The sequence below is a fragment of the Lynx rufus genome, unplaced genomic scaffold (genome assembly GCF_022079265.1).
Source record: "Lynx rufus isolate CCGP_SWC_20201006 ecotype Redwood Valley unplaced genomic scaffold, mLynRuf1.p SCAF_3, whole genome shotgun sequence".
Classification (NCBI taxonomy): domain Eukaryota; kingdom Metazoa; phylum Chordata; class Mammalia; order Carnivora; family Felidae; genus Lynx; species Lynx rufus.
This window is the reverse complement of record NW_025814845.1, coordinates 170,100,453-170,119,510: the sequence shown is the minus strand read 5'-3', so window position 1 is coordinate 170,119,510 and position 19,058 is coordinate 170,100,453. Positions and strand designations below refer to the sequence as shown.

The following is a 19,058-nucleotide window of genomic DNA, read 5'->3' as shown; positions in this document are numbered from 1 at the left end:
TCATATTGAGTAAATTCATAGACCATGCCACTGTGTTCATCTAAAAATTTCAAAACCTGTTTCCAAAAATACCGACTGATAGAAATAACGTACAAGAAAGCCACTGATGCTTAACCAAAGCTAAGTGATTAACGTGACCCTAAAGGTCAGGAGTCTTCACTCCTGTTTCCTTGGTCCTTCCCCAAGACCACATCTGCTGGAGCAACACTGTGAGAAGCACACTTCTTTTAGCAAATTGTCAACTGGGCAATTTAAGTGCCGTTCAAACATAATGAGCTCTTGTTGAAAAAGAGCCTCTCATTACCTTTGTATTTTAGTGAGATGAGATTACTCTCTCATGTCAGAATGGCACTTAAATTACTCAGTGTCTAATAAAATAATGAAAATAAGTTAAATCACATTATTTTTTTTGAGATTTTTCACTGTTTGCAATTGTACTTAAAAGCTTATCTCCTTCTCTAGCCTATCATGAGACTCTGACAACCTCCACAGAAATGGCTGGGTAAAGAGTTTCTCTGGGCAGGACAGCACTGCTCTTTATACTGACATCCTTGCAAATGTGATTCTTCTGGAAAAGTATCATGAATACATGATTGTCTTCCCCTAATTTACCCTTGGGCGATGACTGATTGGTTTAGCATCCTACCAGAGGAGAAAATTGCCAATCCCAGCTCTAAAATGAACAAATATCTAGTTATTCTTAACCATTTTACTGTTTAGCTAATGTAATAGGCCTTACAGACAATTGTATATGAAGGTTTAATTCTATGTCAGATAAAACGTATCTTTGATGCAGAAAAAGAGGAAGCGTTAAGCCCAATCTTGTTTAAGGCCCTTACTTTAATAAATAAATAAATAAATAAACAAACAAATAAAATAAAAAATAAAGGCCCTTACTTTTTAGTCATCCATTCAAATTTATCAAAGGCGAATGCTAGGGATTTAACAGAAGTTTAGACGAGATGGGATCCTTGACCATTATGAGTTACAACCCAAGGGGTAAATTAGGGGAAGACAATCATGTATTCAAATGAAAGTAATAAAGAGTACTGGTTCTCTCTTTGCTTTTGTAAATGCTTATACTGTGTAAATAAAACATCCCCAGGGTCCCCTCCCCACCGGGCTTGGAACACCTATCTGTAAAGTTTGGATAATGATACCCACCTGCTGGGACTGTTGTCATAGGGGAGGCTGGTCTTACGCATGTACGTTTACGCATGTATGTTTACGTATGTTTCTCACCTTTGTGTTCCCACTGCCTTTAGCACAGTGACTTGCCTATTTTAACTCAGTATCTACTAAAATGAGTCACACTGTGGACCCAAGTAGGTTCTAGGTGGTTTTAGGCTTAGTATATTCTAACGACAGTGTTTCTCAACTTTCTGATGCTATCAGCAGGCTTTCAAGATAAGTCAAGGAAGGAACCTGGTGGGTAGGAGACTGGGAAATTTTCAAACCCCCATTATCTTCTTCAGGATCGTATATGGGTATAGGTAGGGTGCCAATAATCCCTTCTTATTATTTACAAATCAGCTCCTCTTACAAATGAAGAACCAAAGAGCGGAGACCAGCTCCCAGGCATCCTGACTAAACTCCTTTCTAAAATGATTACATGGCTTCCTTTGTGAAAGCTTTTATGTGAGCCTTTAACATCACTTAAGGTACAGCAGCTGTTTTCCTGGAACTCTGGATAGGTCTGTTTCCTCAAGAGAATCCAACCTAGCTTGATTTTAATCTGTGAATTGTGGCCTCAGTACAAAAGTCCTGGCTGAGGTTTTAATGGCCAAGATTTAAGTAAATTTAACAGACACACCAGTGGGTGTTCCAATTACATACACTATTAAAGGGCCTTCTGTGAGGATTAAAACAAAAATCACTATTAAAAAAAAAAAAACCCATAGTCCATGTGCGGTATAATTTACCAGCAGGAAAGATTTCAGTCCTGGAAAAGTTTCATATAAAAAGGAAGCCAAGACAATGAAAAATCACAGAACTCCACTAACTCGAAGAGAAGCTCGGGATTCTTTTGGCTCTTGGTCCTCAAACAGGTAAGATGCTTTGTATTTCTAGCATGTGTTTTAGACTGCACACTTTTGTCTCTCTATAGGGCATTTTGTACCCAACGGGCAAAGTCCAGGTGCATAGCATCCAAAGAAACCTTGACCTTCATGGTCCTTGTCACCCCTGGCCACAGCGATGCAGCCTTTGGGGAATTAATAACAACTCATGGACCCGTATTCGATTTCGTCTTCAGCCTTTTTCCCATCAGATGAACATTAACGTGAAGGCTTTGTGAGAATTCGTCATGTCATTAGCTAATTCGAGCCCGCCTTGGCCACGGAGGCATCTGGTCTGGGACTCGGTGCTTTGAAAGGTGTTGAGCTCTCTCCCGCGCTCACAGATGGTCCAGCCCACACTTGAGTGTGGAGGATACTCAGCAAAATGTAATTAGTGCCACAGCGTAACCACTGAATGTCATACAACTTTATATTAGCCAGAGATTCCTAGCAGAAGCTACCTTTCCAAGCAGATGGCCCAGTTCTCTTTATCTCAGGAACTGATACAGTTAGCTGGAAACTAATCAGTTGAGCGGGGGCAGGGAATCTTAAAGCAAAAAGGTGAACTTGATAAGGGAAGGAATCAGGGGGTTTGGATAACCAAATAAATACTAAAAATAAAAAGAGACTAGCTTTGTACTGAAAAGTGCGGAGCACGTAAGTTCAAAGTCCTGCCTTTATCGCAGGTGGCTAGGAAATCCTGAAGGCAAGCAAGGGGGGGGGGGGTGTGTTTGTCAGTGTCCTTGGGTGAAAACGACAGCTATTTCTATCTTCCGCGGGGTTAGCATACAAACATCAGACTGCTCACCAAAGAGGTCTTTACTTCTTGCTCAACCCAGTCTGGGGCTCCTCTGAATGTTGCGTCGTGTTCCTCAGAATGGAGGCGATTCCAAAACTTGTCGCCGGGTTTCTTCTGCTGACCTTATGCGTGGTTGGCTGCTCCAGCCAACACTGGTCCTACGGCCTGCGCCCTGGGGGGAAGAGAAGTACTGAGAATCTGATTGATGCTTTCCAAGAGGTAAGTTGCTTTCATCTTCAAAACTGAGACGTGTGCCCCCACAGGGCTAGCCTGGGCTCCACCTGCCCTAGGCGCCCCCGGGGAGATGAGGCACTGCAAACCGCCAGGCCCATTCCCGCTCGCAGTTCAGACAGGGACCAAGGAAACAGAGAGGGGGAACAACTCCAAGAGAACACGGCAACACCTGTGAAGGAGCGTGCCGTGTTCAGAGTGTCCAGAATGGCCAAAGGAATTCAAAACAATGCGACGGGTCCAAGGTCTCTAGAGCAAGGATTCCTTGGGATTTGGAAAGAAAATCTTAGAACCTCTGCTTTTTTTAAAATGTCGTCTTTAAAAAAATAAATAAAACAAAATGTCATCTTTTAAAAGTATCTATGATACGAGGTCAGTGGTACGTTTAAAAAAAAATTTTTTTTAATGTTTATTTATTTTTGAGACAGAGAGAGACAGAGCATGAACAGGGGGAGGGTCAGAGAGAGAGGGAGACCCAGAATCGGAAGCAGGCTCCAGGCTCTGAGTTGTCAGCACAGAGCCCGACGCGGGGGCTCGAACCCTCAAACCGTGAGATCGTGACCTGAGCCGAAGTCGGACGCTAAAGCAACTGAGTCGCCCGGGCGCCCCAGTGGTACATCTTTGTAACTTGCAAATCAGTATCCTTACCAAGCGTGCGCGCCCTATCATTTCTTTTTACTGAAATGGGCATTTAAGCAAAGAACTTGGAGGCTGCTGGATAGAGGGGAGCGGTTAGCAAGCTCGGGGACACAAAATATATACTGGAGAATATGTTGGATTTGATTTCATGTAAATTAGATGTCAGTATTAGTACCAGCACTAACATAGGGCACTTGGTTTTTTATCTATGAAATGAGACTTCCTGGGGTCATGGTCACATAAGAGAGGCCTTAGATGTTAGTTGACTAAGCCTCAAAATGAAAGTGGGCTAATAAAAGAAAGTCGCTATTATTTCTTTTATTTTTATTTCTTTTTTTAATGTGTAGAAGACACAGACATTTTATTTATTTATTTTCTTAATGCTGTATTTATTTTTGAGATAGAGAGACAGAGCACAAGTAGGGGAGGGGCAGAGAGAGAGAGAGACACAGAATCCGAAGCGGGCTCCAGGCTCTGAGCGGTCAGCACAGAGCCTGATGGGGGCTCCAAATCACAGGCCGTGAGATCAGGACCTGAGCCGAAGTCGGACGCTTAACCGACTGAGCCACCCAGGTGCCCCTCTATTTTTGTCTTTTAAGTTTATGTATTTCTTTTGAGGGGGGTGGGGAGAGAAAGAGAGAATGGGGGAAGGGCACAGAGAGAGAGAGAGAGAGAGAGAGAGAGAGAGAGAGAGAGAATCCCAAGCAGGCTCCACACTGTCAGCATGGAGCCCAAGGTGGGGCTCAGACTCAGAAGCCTCAACATCATGACCGGAGCTGAAATCAAGAGCAAGATGCCTAACCAGTGCCAGTTAAACCACGCAGGTGCCCCAGAAATTGTTTCTTTAAATTAATGGGAAACAGGCCTAAGGGATGAGCAATTCGGGGCTGGGACACTTACGCCAGTGCAATCTGAAGTCTCCTCTCCACAGACTGTATGTGAAGTAAATCTTATTTAACTGTGACATATTTAGTTAAAACTAGAAACTAAAAATCACCCTATTCACATCTCGAAGCTCCTAGACTTTTTGTATACCATCCCCTCAGGAGGTTCGAAGTACTTCATTCTCATCATCTCTCAGGAGAAAATATCCTCTCCTCATTACTGCCATTACCTCCAGAACCACCCCCCCAACCCATCCATTCAAATGCCTGATGGAGGATCTATCTTCTTAGATAATCCCCTTGGCCTCACTTTCCATGCACAATCTTTGGTAGAAGTGGGAAACACCATTCCACTTCTTTATCTCCATCACCAAGAATCTCCTTCTTCTTCCTCAGATAGCCAAAGAGGTTGATCAACCCGCAGAACGTCCGCGCTTCGAATGCACCATCCACCAGCCCCGTTCTCCCCTCAAGGACCTGCGAGGAGTTCTGGTGAGTTACAGTGGTGATGACATGGGGCCTTAGAGGTGAGCGACTCCTTGGTACCGCCTCTCAGGCTGTCCACACAGGACAACCAGCTCTCAGCCTCCATAGGGCCTACCTTCCTGACTGCGTGAATGCCTCCCGGGGTAGGGTCTCACCATTTTGTGACGCCATCTTTTAGTACCAACGGCTAGAACCTTTTTTTCCCCCCTTACACTGAAATCTCTCTGTAACCTTGATCTCATCTTGGTTCTGGCCTTTGGGACGACTGACAAATTTCTTCCCACTGTTATATGTCGGTTCTTCAAGTACTATTCATCAGCCCCCCTTCCCCAGACTATTCTAATCTAGGCCAATCCACACCTCTCCACCAGATTCCTTAATTCTTCACCAATGTTCTTGGTATGACATAGTTTTGCTCTGGAAAAATGAGGAAATCAAAAATGGTGCTCTAGTTGATTTTTTTCCCTTTGGAATAAAAAAAATTCCAAACTAGTAAATTTATAATTCAGAACCACGTATTTGATTTCCAATTGGTTTTGTGTGTGTGTGTGTGTGTGTGTGTGTGTGTTTTAGTTTCGAGAGCAAGCAAGCGAGAGCAAGCATGAGTCCAGGAGGGGGCAGAGGGAGAAAGAGAGTGAAAATCTTAAGCAGGCTCCACAGTGAGCACAGAGCCTGACTCAGGGCTCGATCCCAGACCCTGGAATCATGACCCGAGCCGAAATCAAGAGTCGAACGCTCAACTGACTGAATCACCCCGGCACCCTTGATTTCTAGTTTTCTGACTGGATTATAACAACCTCTACATTCCCACCAAAAATGGGAATCTACTAACTTAATGCAGGTTTTTCATAACCAAACACAAGTATACAGAGAACTGAATATAGAAATTGAATCTTGAACTCACTGTTGGTGATCTCTGAGCTCCACAGTCCACGTATCTGCAGCACTTAGGGGCATTCCAAGTAGTTACCAGTTATGCCCAGGAGCAGAGAAAGCCTGAATAAATCATATATGAAGATAAGCTATAGTTTTCTTTTTCTCCATTGACCTCAACTTCCACACCCACAGTTCAAAGAAAAAAAATGCAGACAGACATCTTTATTTGCTTTTTCTTTCTACTCCGACCTACCACACAAAATAGTAAGCAGTGATATTTCCCAAGCACGACGTTAGAAGGAATTGAGACAAAAGCTAGGTTAATAACAAACGGAGATCAGATCTTTCTTTCATCTCTTTCACATCCTATCCTTCAACTATTAATGTAGATTTTAGGTTTATTAAAAAACTTAAAAACACACGATCTGTTATCTCTCTAGTGCACAAAAATAAATGGGTCTCAGGGCGCAGGGTGGCTCAGTCAGTTAAGCGCCCAACTTTGGCTCAGGTCATGATCTCACAGTTTGTGGGTTCAAGCCCCCCGTCGGGCTCCGTGCTGACAGCCCAGAGCCTGGAGCCTGCTTCGGATTCTGTGTCTCCCTCTCTCTCTGACCCTCCTTGGCTCACACTCTGTCTCCGTCTCTCTCTCTCTCTCTCTGAAAAATAAGCAAACATTAAAAAAATTTTTTATTTATTTTTTATTTTTTTATTTAAAAAAAAATTTTTTTTCAACGTTTATTTATTTTTTGGGGGGACAGAGAGAGACAAAGCATGAACAGGGGAGGGGCAGAGAGAGAGGGAGACACAGAATCGGAAACAGGCTCCAGGCTCTGAGCCATCAGCCCAGAGCCTGATGCGGGGCTCGAACTCACGGACCGCGAGATCGTGACCTGGCTGAAGTCGGACGCTTAACCGACTGTGCCACCCAGGCACCCCCCCAAAAAAATTTTTTTTTTAAAATAAATAAACGGGTCTCCTCTTTGTATATCGGTATTTTAGAAATTAAAATGTCAAAAGCATAATGGAATTCAGCTAGTAAAATCAACCTCGGTATATTGGTTGCTCACATTTTTCAGGAAAGTCTGACTGAAGAGGAAACTGGGCAGAAGAAGATTTAAACCCACTGAGTCAAAAGGATTGTCAACACAAGTATAATTCTGACATTGCAATTTGTGACCCGTTTAACGTCTATCAATTGTGTGAATTTCAGATACGCTTATGCTAAATTTGCATATTTCACCAGGAAGTGCTGTGTTATGAATAAAGTGGCATAAATGTTACGTCTAGTGCGGAACTCTGGTGGGGGAGGGACCCTGTAGGCCCATAAAGGGGAGAACTCTGAGTCTGGGGCAGAGGAGACACGAAGTAACACCAAGTCGACATTATTGTTGACTAAAGAAAGCCCATGGCTCTCCTCCGCCACCACCCTGCCCCAAGAGCAGTCACCTATGGGTCCGGGCCCCACATCCGACTCAGCAACAATCTTCTCTGGTATTGTAGCTTTATTTTTGACCATACTCTGTGGAAGTGAGGCCCCAACCAAGGCTTCCTCCCACGTGGAAAGCAGCTCCCTTCCCCGGCTGTCTCCAATCCCTTTGAAAGTCAAGTGGAACTGGAGAGAGGCTTAGAGAGAAAGGAGGCCCTGCTGGGCTCCCAGTCCTGGGCTCCTTCTGGCTGCACATGGCCTCCATGTGTTCACCACAGCGAGTGGTGCAGGCCCAGGCTTGGGACCCAGGCCTAAAAATAATCGAGTTCATCTGCCGTTATCTTTTGGGGATCGCTCGTGAGAAATGCTACGGAGTATAGCATCTTCCCTCGAAAGGGAGGAAACCAGGGTTTGAGGGATTCACTCAGTTCTGTCGGGGTTGCACGGGCAGGGCTCCCGTATTGCACCACGATGAGCAGCTGATGGTATTGGACTTGAGAGCTAGCCCCTCTTTTGTTAATTGGTTATTTTGTTAATTGGAGCTGAAACAGGATCCTGGGGCTCATGTATCTACTTAGTTTACTGGGGACCAGTTTTCCAGGGGCCCCAGACACTGATACCAGTTCTCAATTATCCTTGTAACTTCCAAGTGATTATGAGACCATTTGAAAACCTTAAATTTCCGATAAACCGCCTGGTGGCACAGCAGCAAACTGTGCCCACATTCACATGGCCACGATCAAGGTCCTTTCCTTCTTTCAATCAAGGTGCCTTTCCCCTCCTCTCCCTGCCCCGCCCCCCCCCACCTCAAAAAAGGGCCTGTGTTAAGGAATTTGAACTGGAGTCAGAAGCAATCCATGGCGGAAAAAACCCTCCCTTCTTTTAAAAAAAATTTTTTTTTAATGTTTATTTACTTTAGAGAGAGAGAGAGCACGAGCAGGGGAGAGGCAGAGAGAGAGGGAGACACAGAATCTGAAACAGGCTCCAGGCTCTGAGCTGTCAGCACAGAGCCTGACATGAGGCTCGAACTCACTGCGACATCACGACCTGAGCCGAAGTCAGAGGCTCAACCGACTGAGCCACCCAGGGGCCCCGAAAACCCTCCCTTTTTGATACAGATCTGCCCAATGTCAGATTGCCCAAATATCTCCATGTGAGGAATCTCTAAATCTGGATCAGAGAACCTCCTTCCTCCCACTTTAATAAAATTAGGCAGAGATGTGGGTCCACAACCTACTTTACCGCACAAAAGTCACCGATACATACAAGGCAGGATGAGAAGCTTCCGTCTGCCAGTCACTCGGTGACCGGCACACAGTCATTTTTTTTTCATCGCTATTTTTGTTACATTATTATTTTTGTTAACAGTAGAATCATTATTTTTGTTAACAAAAGCAATACCATTTGCAATCTTCAGTTAACACTCTGGAAAAAAAAACAAAACAAAACAGGGCAACGCGGTCACTTTGGGGGAGGGGGAGGGGCAGCCGGAAGGAGAAAGAGAATCTTAAGCAGGCTCCGCCCTGTCAGCTGGGAGCCTGGAAATCACGACCCAGGCGAAATTAAGAGCCAGATACTTCACCCACTGTGCCACCCAGGCGCCCTGCCCCTTCGTTTTCACGTCCTGTTTGGAGTCTCGGCTTTTCTTTGCCAAGGCTTGTCTTTGGGCAATTTCTTTGCGGGCAGCTGTGGGCTTCCCTGAATGGGTTACGAAGATGCTCATGAGCTCGGTGGCTTGTGACTCCCCTGAACATGTTGGGTATTTGGTTCTCAAATGGCCCAATGCCTAGGGACGAGGAGAGCAAAGATGACCTCTTTATGAACACTTTAAACATCTTCCTGGATCTGAACAACCCACGACCTCATCAATGCTGCTTCCAAAAGAAGCCTTCCCAAATGAAGAGTGGGGAACCATACCAAACGCTCTCTTTGACGAGAGAAGTTCTCAAATAGATAGGGCTTTAAGTGTTTACCAAAAGGAGCGGCTTGAAGATTAGCCATTTTCGCCAAGGGTTTAGTCTTCCGACAATGACTGGGAAAAAGCCAGCAATCACTGCAGGAGACAAGAGCATTTATAATTTTTTAAAAGTGTTTATCTTCGAGAGAGAGAGAGACAGAGTGTGAGCAGGGGAGGGCCAGAGAGAAAGGGAGACACAGAATTCAAAGCAGGCTCCAGGCTCTGAGCTGTCAGCACAAAGCCAGACCTGGGGCTCGAACTCACAAACCGCAGTGGCCTCCATGAGCTCAAGTTGGATGCTCAACCACTGAGCCACCCAGGCACCCCTATAAATTTTGACAGTGGACAATGCTCTAAAGATTTTTTTGTTTGTTTTGAGAGAGAGAGGGCAAGCCTGGGAGCAGGGAGGGGCAGAGAGAGAGAGAGAATCCCAAACATTCTCCATGCTGTCAGCACAGAGTCCGCCGATGCAGGGGCTCGATCCCACGAACCACGCGATCATGACCTGTGCTGGAACGAAGAGTCAGACGTCTGACGGAGCCACCCAGGTGCCCTTAAAGTAATATTTCTCTCTGGAGACCCTACACCCAAAAAGATTTCCCAGGCTTGGTGATTCAGTCTCGGGGGGCCCAAACCATTTGCATATTGAACATGCCATGGCTGCTTACGTACACAGTAGAGCATTATTGCTCTAAAATGCACTAGATGGCAAATGGTTAAAAGTTCTGAGACATTTTCTTAAAAGAAAAAAAAAATCTTAGGCATAAGCCCAGGACTTAAAACAGGGTGGCTATTCTAAGTGAAGTGTGGTTGCCCCCCTCTCTCCAACGTGACCCACCACCAGCAGGGAGTCGAAGCAATGAACATCCATTTTGGACACCGATTTTTTTTCAAGTTGTTGTTTTCTCTACGTTAGTGGTGTTCAGCCTTGACCTAATGCTGGAATAACATGGGGGAGATTTTATTGATTTATTTTTTAAAGTTTAGTTATTTTGAGAGGGAGACAGAGCACAAGCAGGGGAGGAGGAAAGAGGGAGACAGAGAATCCCAAGCAGGTGCTGTGCCCTCAGCACAGAGCCCAGTGAGGGCCTCGAACTCACAAACCAGGAGATCATGACCTGAGCTGAAATCAGGAGTCTGAGGCTTAACCTACTGAGCTCCCCAGGCGCCCCAGCAGGGGGAGATTTTAAAGGAATATGGTGCCTGGGTCATACTCCCCTCTCTTGGAAATTGATTTAATTGCTCTGCGGTACAGCCTCTTCTTAGGTGATACTAACGTTCAATCCAGTTTCAGAATTGGGTCCTATCCTTCCCAAGTAAGATATTAGCTACTCCTTTTACCTCCCTTCAACTCTGCAAGCCAATGAATGAAGAAACAGAACCCATCTTATAAACGAATTGTTGTCAGAAGCCATCAGCTCCAATGGCAAAGGGATGGATGGAGGGGCGAGAACCAAATGGTCTGCAGTTTTTATTGCTTCCAGGCAAAGACGACTCCATGACCCCACAGCACGAGTCTAAACAGGACTCGTAACGAAAGGCGCCCGGAGGGACTGGGTGTGATGTGTCGCGAAGCGCGAAGGAGGTGTCAATAAAGAAAAGCCCAGGAATGATTTTGTTTCTTTAACATGAAGGCAATAACAAACTAAACACAATAAACTTCAAAATACATTTCCGTTTTTAATTTAAAAAATAAATAACAGCAAATCTGAACAAAATTTTGCTACTTCAACGCACATCTCCCTAACGGGCCATGTTTGAAAACCAACTAGTTTATAAAATCCTGGCAACAGAGCCTTTGACAAAGCTTGCGTGAACAACTCACAAAACTGGACTAATTAATAGAGGAGTTTAGGCAGCATGTGTGGGAGACCGGCTTTGGCTGGACTGTAAGAATCAGCCTGAAATCATCAACTTAAAAGGAAAACTATCTTTTTCCTTTTGTGGATTAAAACTGGTGGTTCCACTCTCAACCCACCCCAAGAGGAACTTACCTTTTCCAACCAATTTTAAAATCCCACTTGGTCAGTGGTGCACGGACCTAAAAGCTGTTGTACAGAAACGTCGTTTCCTTTAGGTTTTCTCTCTTTCTCGTTCACTTAGAATCAAAGAAAGCTAGAGCCGAAAGGATTCTAAAAATCACGCAGCCTCAAATAAGTATCTTTGTTTTACATGAAGAAATTGGGGCCCAGGAACTGACTACAAATTGACTTGTCAAAAGATACATGGTCTTTTCTGTCCTGTTTTGTGTTGATGGGGGGGCAGTTTCCCTGCTTTTTTCATTATATCCGAGAAGCGAGAGGAAGGAAGGGACAAATGTCAAAGGCCTTCCAGATGCCTTTTGCAGGACAGCACGGACACGAGGGGACACTCTGGGGTGCTGGATGTGGTCTGGGTCTGGATCTGAGAGGTGGCGACACGGTATACACCTATTTAAAGTTTCGTCCATCTGTACCCCTGAGATCTGTGCATGTGACCATACGTACGTTAAGTCATGTCTCAATTTTAAAGGAAGAAATCACCCCATAATCTGGGCGCCGGGGGAAGGGGAAGGCTCCCGAAGCTTGGAAAACGTTAACAAAGGTAGACTGCTACCTCGGATCCTGCTTTATCTCATTTGTCTCAGGGATGTGCAGGGTGGTGGCATTTTTCATGGGTCTCCCTGATGGGAAAAAATGACACCAATTCTGGAATCCAGGTGTGAAGGCGGAGGAGGGAGGGGCCCGTGACCCAGCAGCCTTATTTAAGGTTTCGCTTTCCTCTAATCCCACCGTCTTGCCAACCCCACGGTACGACACAGGCTGTATACCAGGCTGTCCCCATTGAACACAGCGAATTGCCACTGCCCGAGGGTTTCGTATGGCGTCGGGCATTCAGTGAAAGATTAATAAATGTTGAATAATAGTTTTCAATTCTTGAAAGAGAAAAACAAACTCAAAGGAAGACAAGTCACCGGAACCGAGAGAAAAGAAGGGATTGAAAAAACCCCCATAAACTAATATCCACAAAGGTTGTGACGTTTGGGGGGGAGGGGGGTTACTTCCAATGTCGTTCAATACTGCAGGGTTCTTATCAAGGAAAATAAAGGCCAGCTCTTCCGCCTTTTATTCCCAGCCCCTCATCTCTCCTATATGTAAGGTAATCGTACGGCATTTCTTTTGTAGGACAGACATTATTTATGATCTTTTGTCCGACGTGACTTTTTCTGACCCAATGGTTTCCCAAAGGAGATAAAACTTCCAATGTTCCCTGTAATCTGTGATTCACTTCATTACCTAGAATCCTTTCTATTCAGGCAGCAGAGACCCAGTGTTTCCATTAATGTGGAAGGGGAATCATATGGAAAGACAGACTGTATTGAAAAAGGGCACTGGGTGTGTCGGATTTCCCCAGCCTCTCAATCAAAAACCACACCGCAGAACTCGCTTGCGCTACTCTGAAGGGACCTGCTTGAGGCTTGGTATGTTTTTGTGACCCAGTTTACATCTTTCTCTTTTTAAAGGCAGCTTGAAAAATACGGTGAGTGAGGCCTACAGGTCCCCGCTAGCCAGTCTGCGAGGCAACGTCTCAGAAGCTGCTCTGGGCTCCACAGAAGCCCAGTATAACCTTTCCATTCCTTCTCTTTGTTCTCCTGCGTTCCTTCCACTAATACCCTTCCCGGTTCTTATTACCGCTTCTTCTTGAGTCATAAATAATTACTCCAAAAGGTGCCATCTTTGCAAAAGGGGCCGTATGCGCACAGCTAGTTGGCACTCACGTTCCCAATTACGTTGGGGGAAAAAAAAATATACGTGCTGTTCGCTGGTGGCGAATTCCAGATCTTACTCGGGGCCAGGAGAGACAAGAAAGGGCCATGTCGCACCTACTGCGTCACAGGGTCGACCTGACGGGAACCTCACCTGTGTGGTGTTATCCCTGTTTCGACAGATAAAAGAAATGAAGGCTCAGAGGATTTCAATCTGAGGGAGTCTCCAAGTTATTGGACGACATAGTTGGGATCGTCCGAAATGAGACGGTTTCCTTCCAAAGCCCAGGTTCTATTTGACCCCCATATAGGCTCTCCTGAGTAGGGGGGAAGCACGACCTTTTCCTCACCTCTTTTAAATGCGCACTTATACTAACTGCCTGAGTGACGCTGGCCACGTCGCAGAAGGTTTATACGTTCCTGACTCTGTGAAGAATTAGTATGTCTTTCCTCAGAGGGGCGGCGTGAAAACAGGCCCACAAAGGGGCAGGCAAGCAAATCCCGGAGGTGAAATCTCTCTCTCCTCTCTCTACCGCAGCGGGGAAGGGGAGGGGGCCTGGTTGTGGGAGGGGTCTGGTGAGTTTCCCTATAGGCTGACCTCGGGGATCCACCACAAGTTTTCCACTCTGTCATCAGCACCCAAGTAGGATAGAAACATCTGGGACATCTCCACCGTTGTTCCAACTAGGGATAGCTATCATCATGGAGTTTGGCAGGGCCGTCTTCTCGATCCAGGCGCTATCTGGGGAGAGAGCCTCAATTAGCAAGCTGGGGTATTAGTGAGCATGTGTAGTCAGACTTTCTGTGTTGAGCCTCAATTTCCTTTTCGACAACACGAGGGGGTTATCTGTATGACCTTGAAGGCCCTTCTAGCTCAAAACGCCTGTAGCCTTGTGTGGTTGTTGATGTGTGTGTATGGAATGTTTGACCATCGAAATCACCCCATTTTCTTCTTCGGAAAGGAGCACTGACATTAGTACCATAGACATGTAATCGAATTAATTCCACAATCACGAGGAATAAATAATCAAAGGGAGATATTGCACTGTATTCTCCAGGGTAAAATCAGGTTGCAGAGAGGGGCTGCTGAGCCATCCAAATGGGATCTGGAAGGGAAGCTGTTGAACCTGGGGCTTCTAAGGCCCTTCTGTCCCGTGATTTGAGCTCAAAGGACATAACAGGACAAGAAACTGTGCAAACGAAAGAGCTTCAAGTGAGTCTGTAGCGGGAAGGAGTTACTGCCTTGTGCTGAGGGCCGTTAGTCGGGAGCATGAGGGGCTCCTGGGAGGGGGTGGGGGCAGCTTTCCCGTGCCACACTTGGCGGGGACGGGGGGTTGGTGGTTCAGGAGCTCAGACCTCACAGTGGAGTCCATGTTTTTTCAACAACGGTAACTATCCACACTTGAAGGTAGCCAATCTTCATTACAAAGACATTCTTTTCCTCAAAGGAGACACAGCAGACATCAGAAAGATAGGATTATTTCGGCTACTGAAGTACTTGAGGTGGGTCTCTTCCAATGTCACTCGGGACACGATGTGCCCACGTGAGAAAACGAAGTCTCAAGCATAGTTTTTCAGAAGCGACGCAAGAAATCCTTCCAAAGAGTAGGTTCCTGGGGTGCTCCGCCATCACCACAGAAGAACTTATCCAGGCTTCTGTAGGCCTCAGTGGCTCTGTATTGGAGGCTGAGTTTAATAGTGGTGAGGGAGATCTCTCTTTTGAGAGACACACAGGACACGGCCAATTTTAGAATTCCACGTGGAATGGAGGAGAGGCGGCGTGGCCTTAGGCTTCTATCAAAGAGAAGCCTTTCGAAGACCAACCAGTTCGGAGCTGGTGAACCTGACCCCGGATCAGGAAAGGTGGTCAGCAAGGGGCCCCAGGGAGTGAGGACAGTTTCACCTCTCAGGCATCAGGTGTTCAAGGTGTTCAGGAGTTCCAGAGAGAGAGAGGGGACAAGATCCTTATTGGGATCCAGGCTCAGAAGACAGCAAGCCAGATTTCCGAGTTTTTGGAGGTGGTGGGGGTGGGGCTTTGGCTTCTCTTCTGATGGGCAGTGGGGGAGCAATCTGAGGGAACAGACACAACAAGAACCAAATGAGTCTTCCCTTTTTTCCTAACCTGCCTTCTCCGCCACATTTCTGACATTGTGCTTTAGCTTCTAACTGATCTGAGTTTGTCTACACAGGCAAGAAGGGAAAGAAGGCTGATTTATCCTCCCTTGTCCTCTCTGAGTTATCAGATATTCACCAAAATGTTATGTCCCCAACACTAGGGCTCTTGGCACATCTACGGTAGGTGCTCAATAAATATTTGTTGAATGAACAAAGGAAACTCATCAGAGGTCATTCCGTTCACTCAGAAGGAGTACACTCTTCAAATGTGAGCCAGAACTCACGTCTTAGGTCACTCGCCTGTGCCCACAGTGACGTACAGAGAAAACCTCTACCTTCAGTCTGATGAAAAAGTCTACTTGGATTTCATTACTTCCCACTGCAAACTCCCCTGTTTTTATGGTTTCAGGAATGAACCAAGAGTTGATGAGACTGACACATCTCTGGGAAACCTGCCCAGTAAAAAGCTTGGAAAAGCGACCCTGCATTCCCACGAGTGGTGTTCTCTGACCCCAGGGCCGGCCGGTGTTCCCTACCTCTGTGGAGTTCCTCTGGCCGCTCTCATAGGGCTTGCTTTTGGGGGGAGGGGGAGGCGGGACACCAGTAGTCATCAGCCCATCTGTCTGCAAAGATGGCGAGCCTAGAAATGATACAAGTCGATGAAGGCAGAGAGAAGAATTTATCAAGGCATCTTATAGAACCTCTGCTTGCCATTTTACCACCTCAACCTGGTCAATCGAATTGCTAAGATCATAGGCTATGGTTTCTGTGGCCAGAATGGAAAAGATCTCTTGCCCCATACATGGACAAATGTAGCGCCGTTTACTCGCCAGAAGGCTTCATATGAAGTTCTGAAGTAAAAATCCCATTTTTTGTTCAGGGTTTTTACTATTACGCTGGAGATAAAGACATTTTCTAGAACTTATGGTGTTACTCTATTCTCTGCTATTTCCCAAGGGCTTAGGAAAAAATGTCACAAAGTAAGTGGTCGATAAGTATTGGTTAAATTGAACTGAACTTAGTTTTATCATTTGAACGGTGCAATATCCATTTCCTCCAGGAAACCTTAACCTAATTATCTCTAACTCTTGATGGACTATTACGTCCCATGTGGCACCATGATTTACTCCTCCATTCTTTTTACCAAGGATGCCTTGTCATTCTTCTCAGGCACTGTGTTATTGCTGATTCCCCAGGCCTGACTGTAAATGGTATATAGAACAGGTCTATTTCTTGTCCTTTTTGGGGATCCTTTCCTATACAAAGTACAGGGATATCGACCCAATAGTTTGTAAGTTACTTGCTTCCTGTCTGGTCCCCGTCTGACTCTATCTCATTTATACCTTCACAATCGGAAAAGGAGTAGTGAGACCCTCTGGGTCACTATACAGAGAAGGTTAACGAGTCCCAACAACCCGAACACTCCTTCTCAAACTCTTTCAACGTTTATTTATTTTTGGGACAGAGAGAGACAGAGCATGAACGGGGGAGGGGCAGAGAGAGAGGGAGACACAGAATCGGAAACAGGCTCCAGGCTCCGAGCCATCAGCCCAGAGCCCGACGCGGGGCTCGAACTCACGGACCGCGAGATCGTGACCTGGCTGAAGTCGGACGCCCAACCGACTGCGCCACCCAGGCGCCCCTCCTTCTCAAACTCTTGATTGTCCTATGGCACCCACCACGGAATGAATCAACTTTATAATAATCTCATATACAGAACAGTGACTGTTCTGGCTAAAAATCGCCCAGATCCATAAACATACTCTATTTCCTACTAAAACAGATATAAAGGATGCGGCTACATCTCTCTATCTGTCTCTATATAAAACTTACTTAGGGTCCTGGTAGCTTTAGGAGTGAGTGGAGGCGGGCTCAAGGGTGTTGACTGAGGAGGCGAAGAACCATGAAATGGCGTCAGCCGATTGTCCGACAACTGGAGACTCTTTGGCCTTTGTGCTTTTCTGGCTGGGCTCTAGTCGGGGTGGGGGAGGGGACACAGCAAAGCATTCTCATGGTGAAAAAGGCTGAGCTCATCAACGCTCTGAACAATCTTGCCTGTGGTGACCGTGGCAAAGACAAGCACAGGGAATCACTGAATCATGCTTTATTTTCTGGCCAGCCACGAGCCTGATTGTGACCACAGTTGGATTATGTTATTTAGGTTGGAAATGAGCCATCTTGATTCTCAGGGAAGGCTGGTCTTGCCTTCCTTGATGTGGCTCATGAAGAAAAAAAAGCACCTTTTTTTTTTTTTCTTTTTTTTTTAAAGTTAAGAGAAGAGAAAGGACTGTGTTTGGACCAACTCATGGAACATGGTGGTGAGAACCACAACTCCAAGCATCAACCCACATGTTTACATTGTGGGTACAAGGTCTTGCACCACTGATTTAGACGCTCAGATTCTCCATAGGTGCTTTTCCTCACCCAGTCTAAGATCTGACGTTGCCACAGGCTGCTGGGTCCTGAGGAGGCACGGCCGGGCTCCCCCCTGGTGACTCCCAGCTGTGGCGTGAACGGCGATGTGCCCGGCTACGGGGGAAAGCACTAGCAAACCTCTGCTGCTGGTTTGCGTGCCCCACCCCCCGTTTTTGTTCGCTCATTCATTTGTTTTTTACCATCAGATCAGGTTCCGATGCTTTCTCTGCAATGACCTGGGACTTGCTCAGGCTCCAGTCTTTTCTCTTGAACTTGCCGATCCGGTTCTCCGTGTCCTCTTTGAGGGGGAGATCTTCAACTCTGGCACCTGACGAAGCTCTGCGCTCCAAGAGTGGCTCCAGGATTGACCTATCGGCCGAGCACAGGGGCAAAACCACAAAACACTGACCACCCGACAGTCAAAATGTGCTCCAGAAAGACCAGGGGTTATGCCTCCTCAATCTAACCTTGACCTGTGACTTCCTTCTCGGGCTCCAAATGTGCATTTCGAATTGCCAGTTAAACATCTCAAGGTATACGTGTACAGAAATGAAACCGTCACAGTACAGGAGGAAAACATCTCTGAATATTCATCTTATCCCAGGAAGAGAAAGTCTTATTATATTTACAAGCAAAGACAGAATTCATGCAGTAAACGATGAGTAAGCAGCCTTCTGCAGTGGATAATAGCACATACCCCAGGGACAGCCAGCTGTGCTGAAATCCTACCTATACGTACTTCTTGAGTGATCTTGGGCAGATAATCTTTCCATGCCTCAGTTTCCTTATCTGTTAAACGGGGACATTAACAGTACCTACCTCACGAGGCTACTACAAAATGCTTAGAATAAGTGCCTAGTATATATGTGTACTCCTGAAATGGTTTTATTACAGTGACAGATTTTTCAAGAACCATACTGACAACTAGTTCATTCAAGAATCCCGATTGAATGCTACGGAGAGAGAGCAAGAGTTTGAGGAGAAACGGGAGAGTCTCACAATATTTCCCCATACGGTACTTTTTTTTTTTTTTAATTTTTTTTTTTCAACGTTTATTTATTTTTGGGACAGAGAGAGACAGTGCATGAACGGGGGAGGGGCAGAGAGAGAGGGAGACACAGAATTGGAAACAGGCTCCAGGCTCTGAGCCATCAGCCCAGAGCCTGACGCGGGGCTCGAACCCACGGACCGCGAGATCGTGACCTGAGCTGAAGTCGGACGCTTAACCGACTGCGCCACCCAGGCGCCCCGATACGTTACTTATTAACTACAGAGGGGAAAAAAAATAGTAACCGTACACGGAAAAGAAAATGGTCAAAACCTTCATCACGTACACAGTCAATTAACATCACCAATGGGGGACAAATGGACATACTGTGCTTCTGGATATGATACCTAAAAAGGAAACAACATCACACAAAAACGTAT

The 19,058-nt window shown here is 45.9% G+C and overlaps 2 protein-coding genes across 11 annotated transcripts in view; one reads left to right on the top strand and one right to left on the bottom strand.

The window, feature by feature from the left end:
* Positions 1-2,907: 2,907 nt before the first annotated feature.
* On the top strand, positions 2,908-5,135 carry GNRH1 (gonadotropin releasing hormone 1). Its single transcript, XM_047092324.1, has 2 exons — positions 2,908-3,075; positions 5,007-5,135. Exons 1-2 carry the CDS (start codon positions 2,935-2,937, stop codon positions 5,133-5,135), a joined length of 270 nt encoding a protein of 89 aa, XP_046948280.1. The 5' UTR covers positions 2,908-2,934.
* Positions 5,136-11,015: 5,880 nt separating this feature from the next.
* The window catches only part of DOCK5 (dedicator of cytokinesis 5), a 223,269-nt gene continuing 215,226 nt past the window's right edge, over positions 11,016-19,058 (bottom strand). For all 10 annotated transcript variants that reach the window (XM_047090919.1, XM_047090925.1, XM_047090926.1 and 7 more), the window contains 4 exons: positions 17,831-17,999; positions 17,049-17,187; positions 15,752-15,855; positions 11,016-15,170 (listed from right to left, as the gene is read on the bottom strand). In XM_047090919.1, coding sequence (XP_046946875.1) covers positions 15,066-15,170; positions 15,752-15,855; positions 17,049-17,187; positions 17,831-17,999 — 517 coding nt within the window. In that variant the 3' untranslated portion in view covers positions 11,016-15,065. The remainder of the gene's footprint in view (positions 15,171-15,751; positions 15,856-17,048; positions 17,188-17,830; positions 18,000-19,058) is intronic.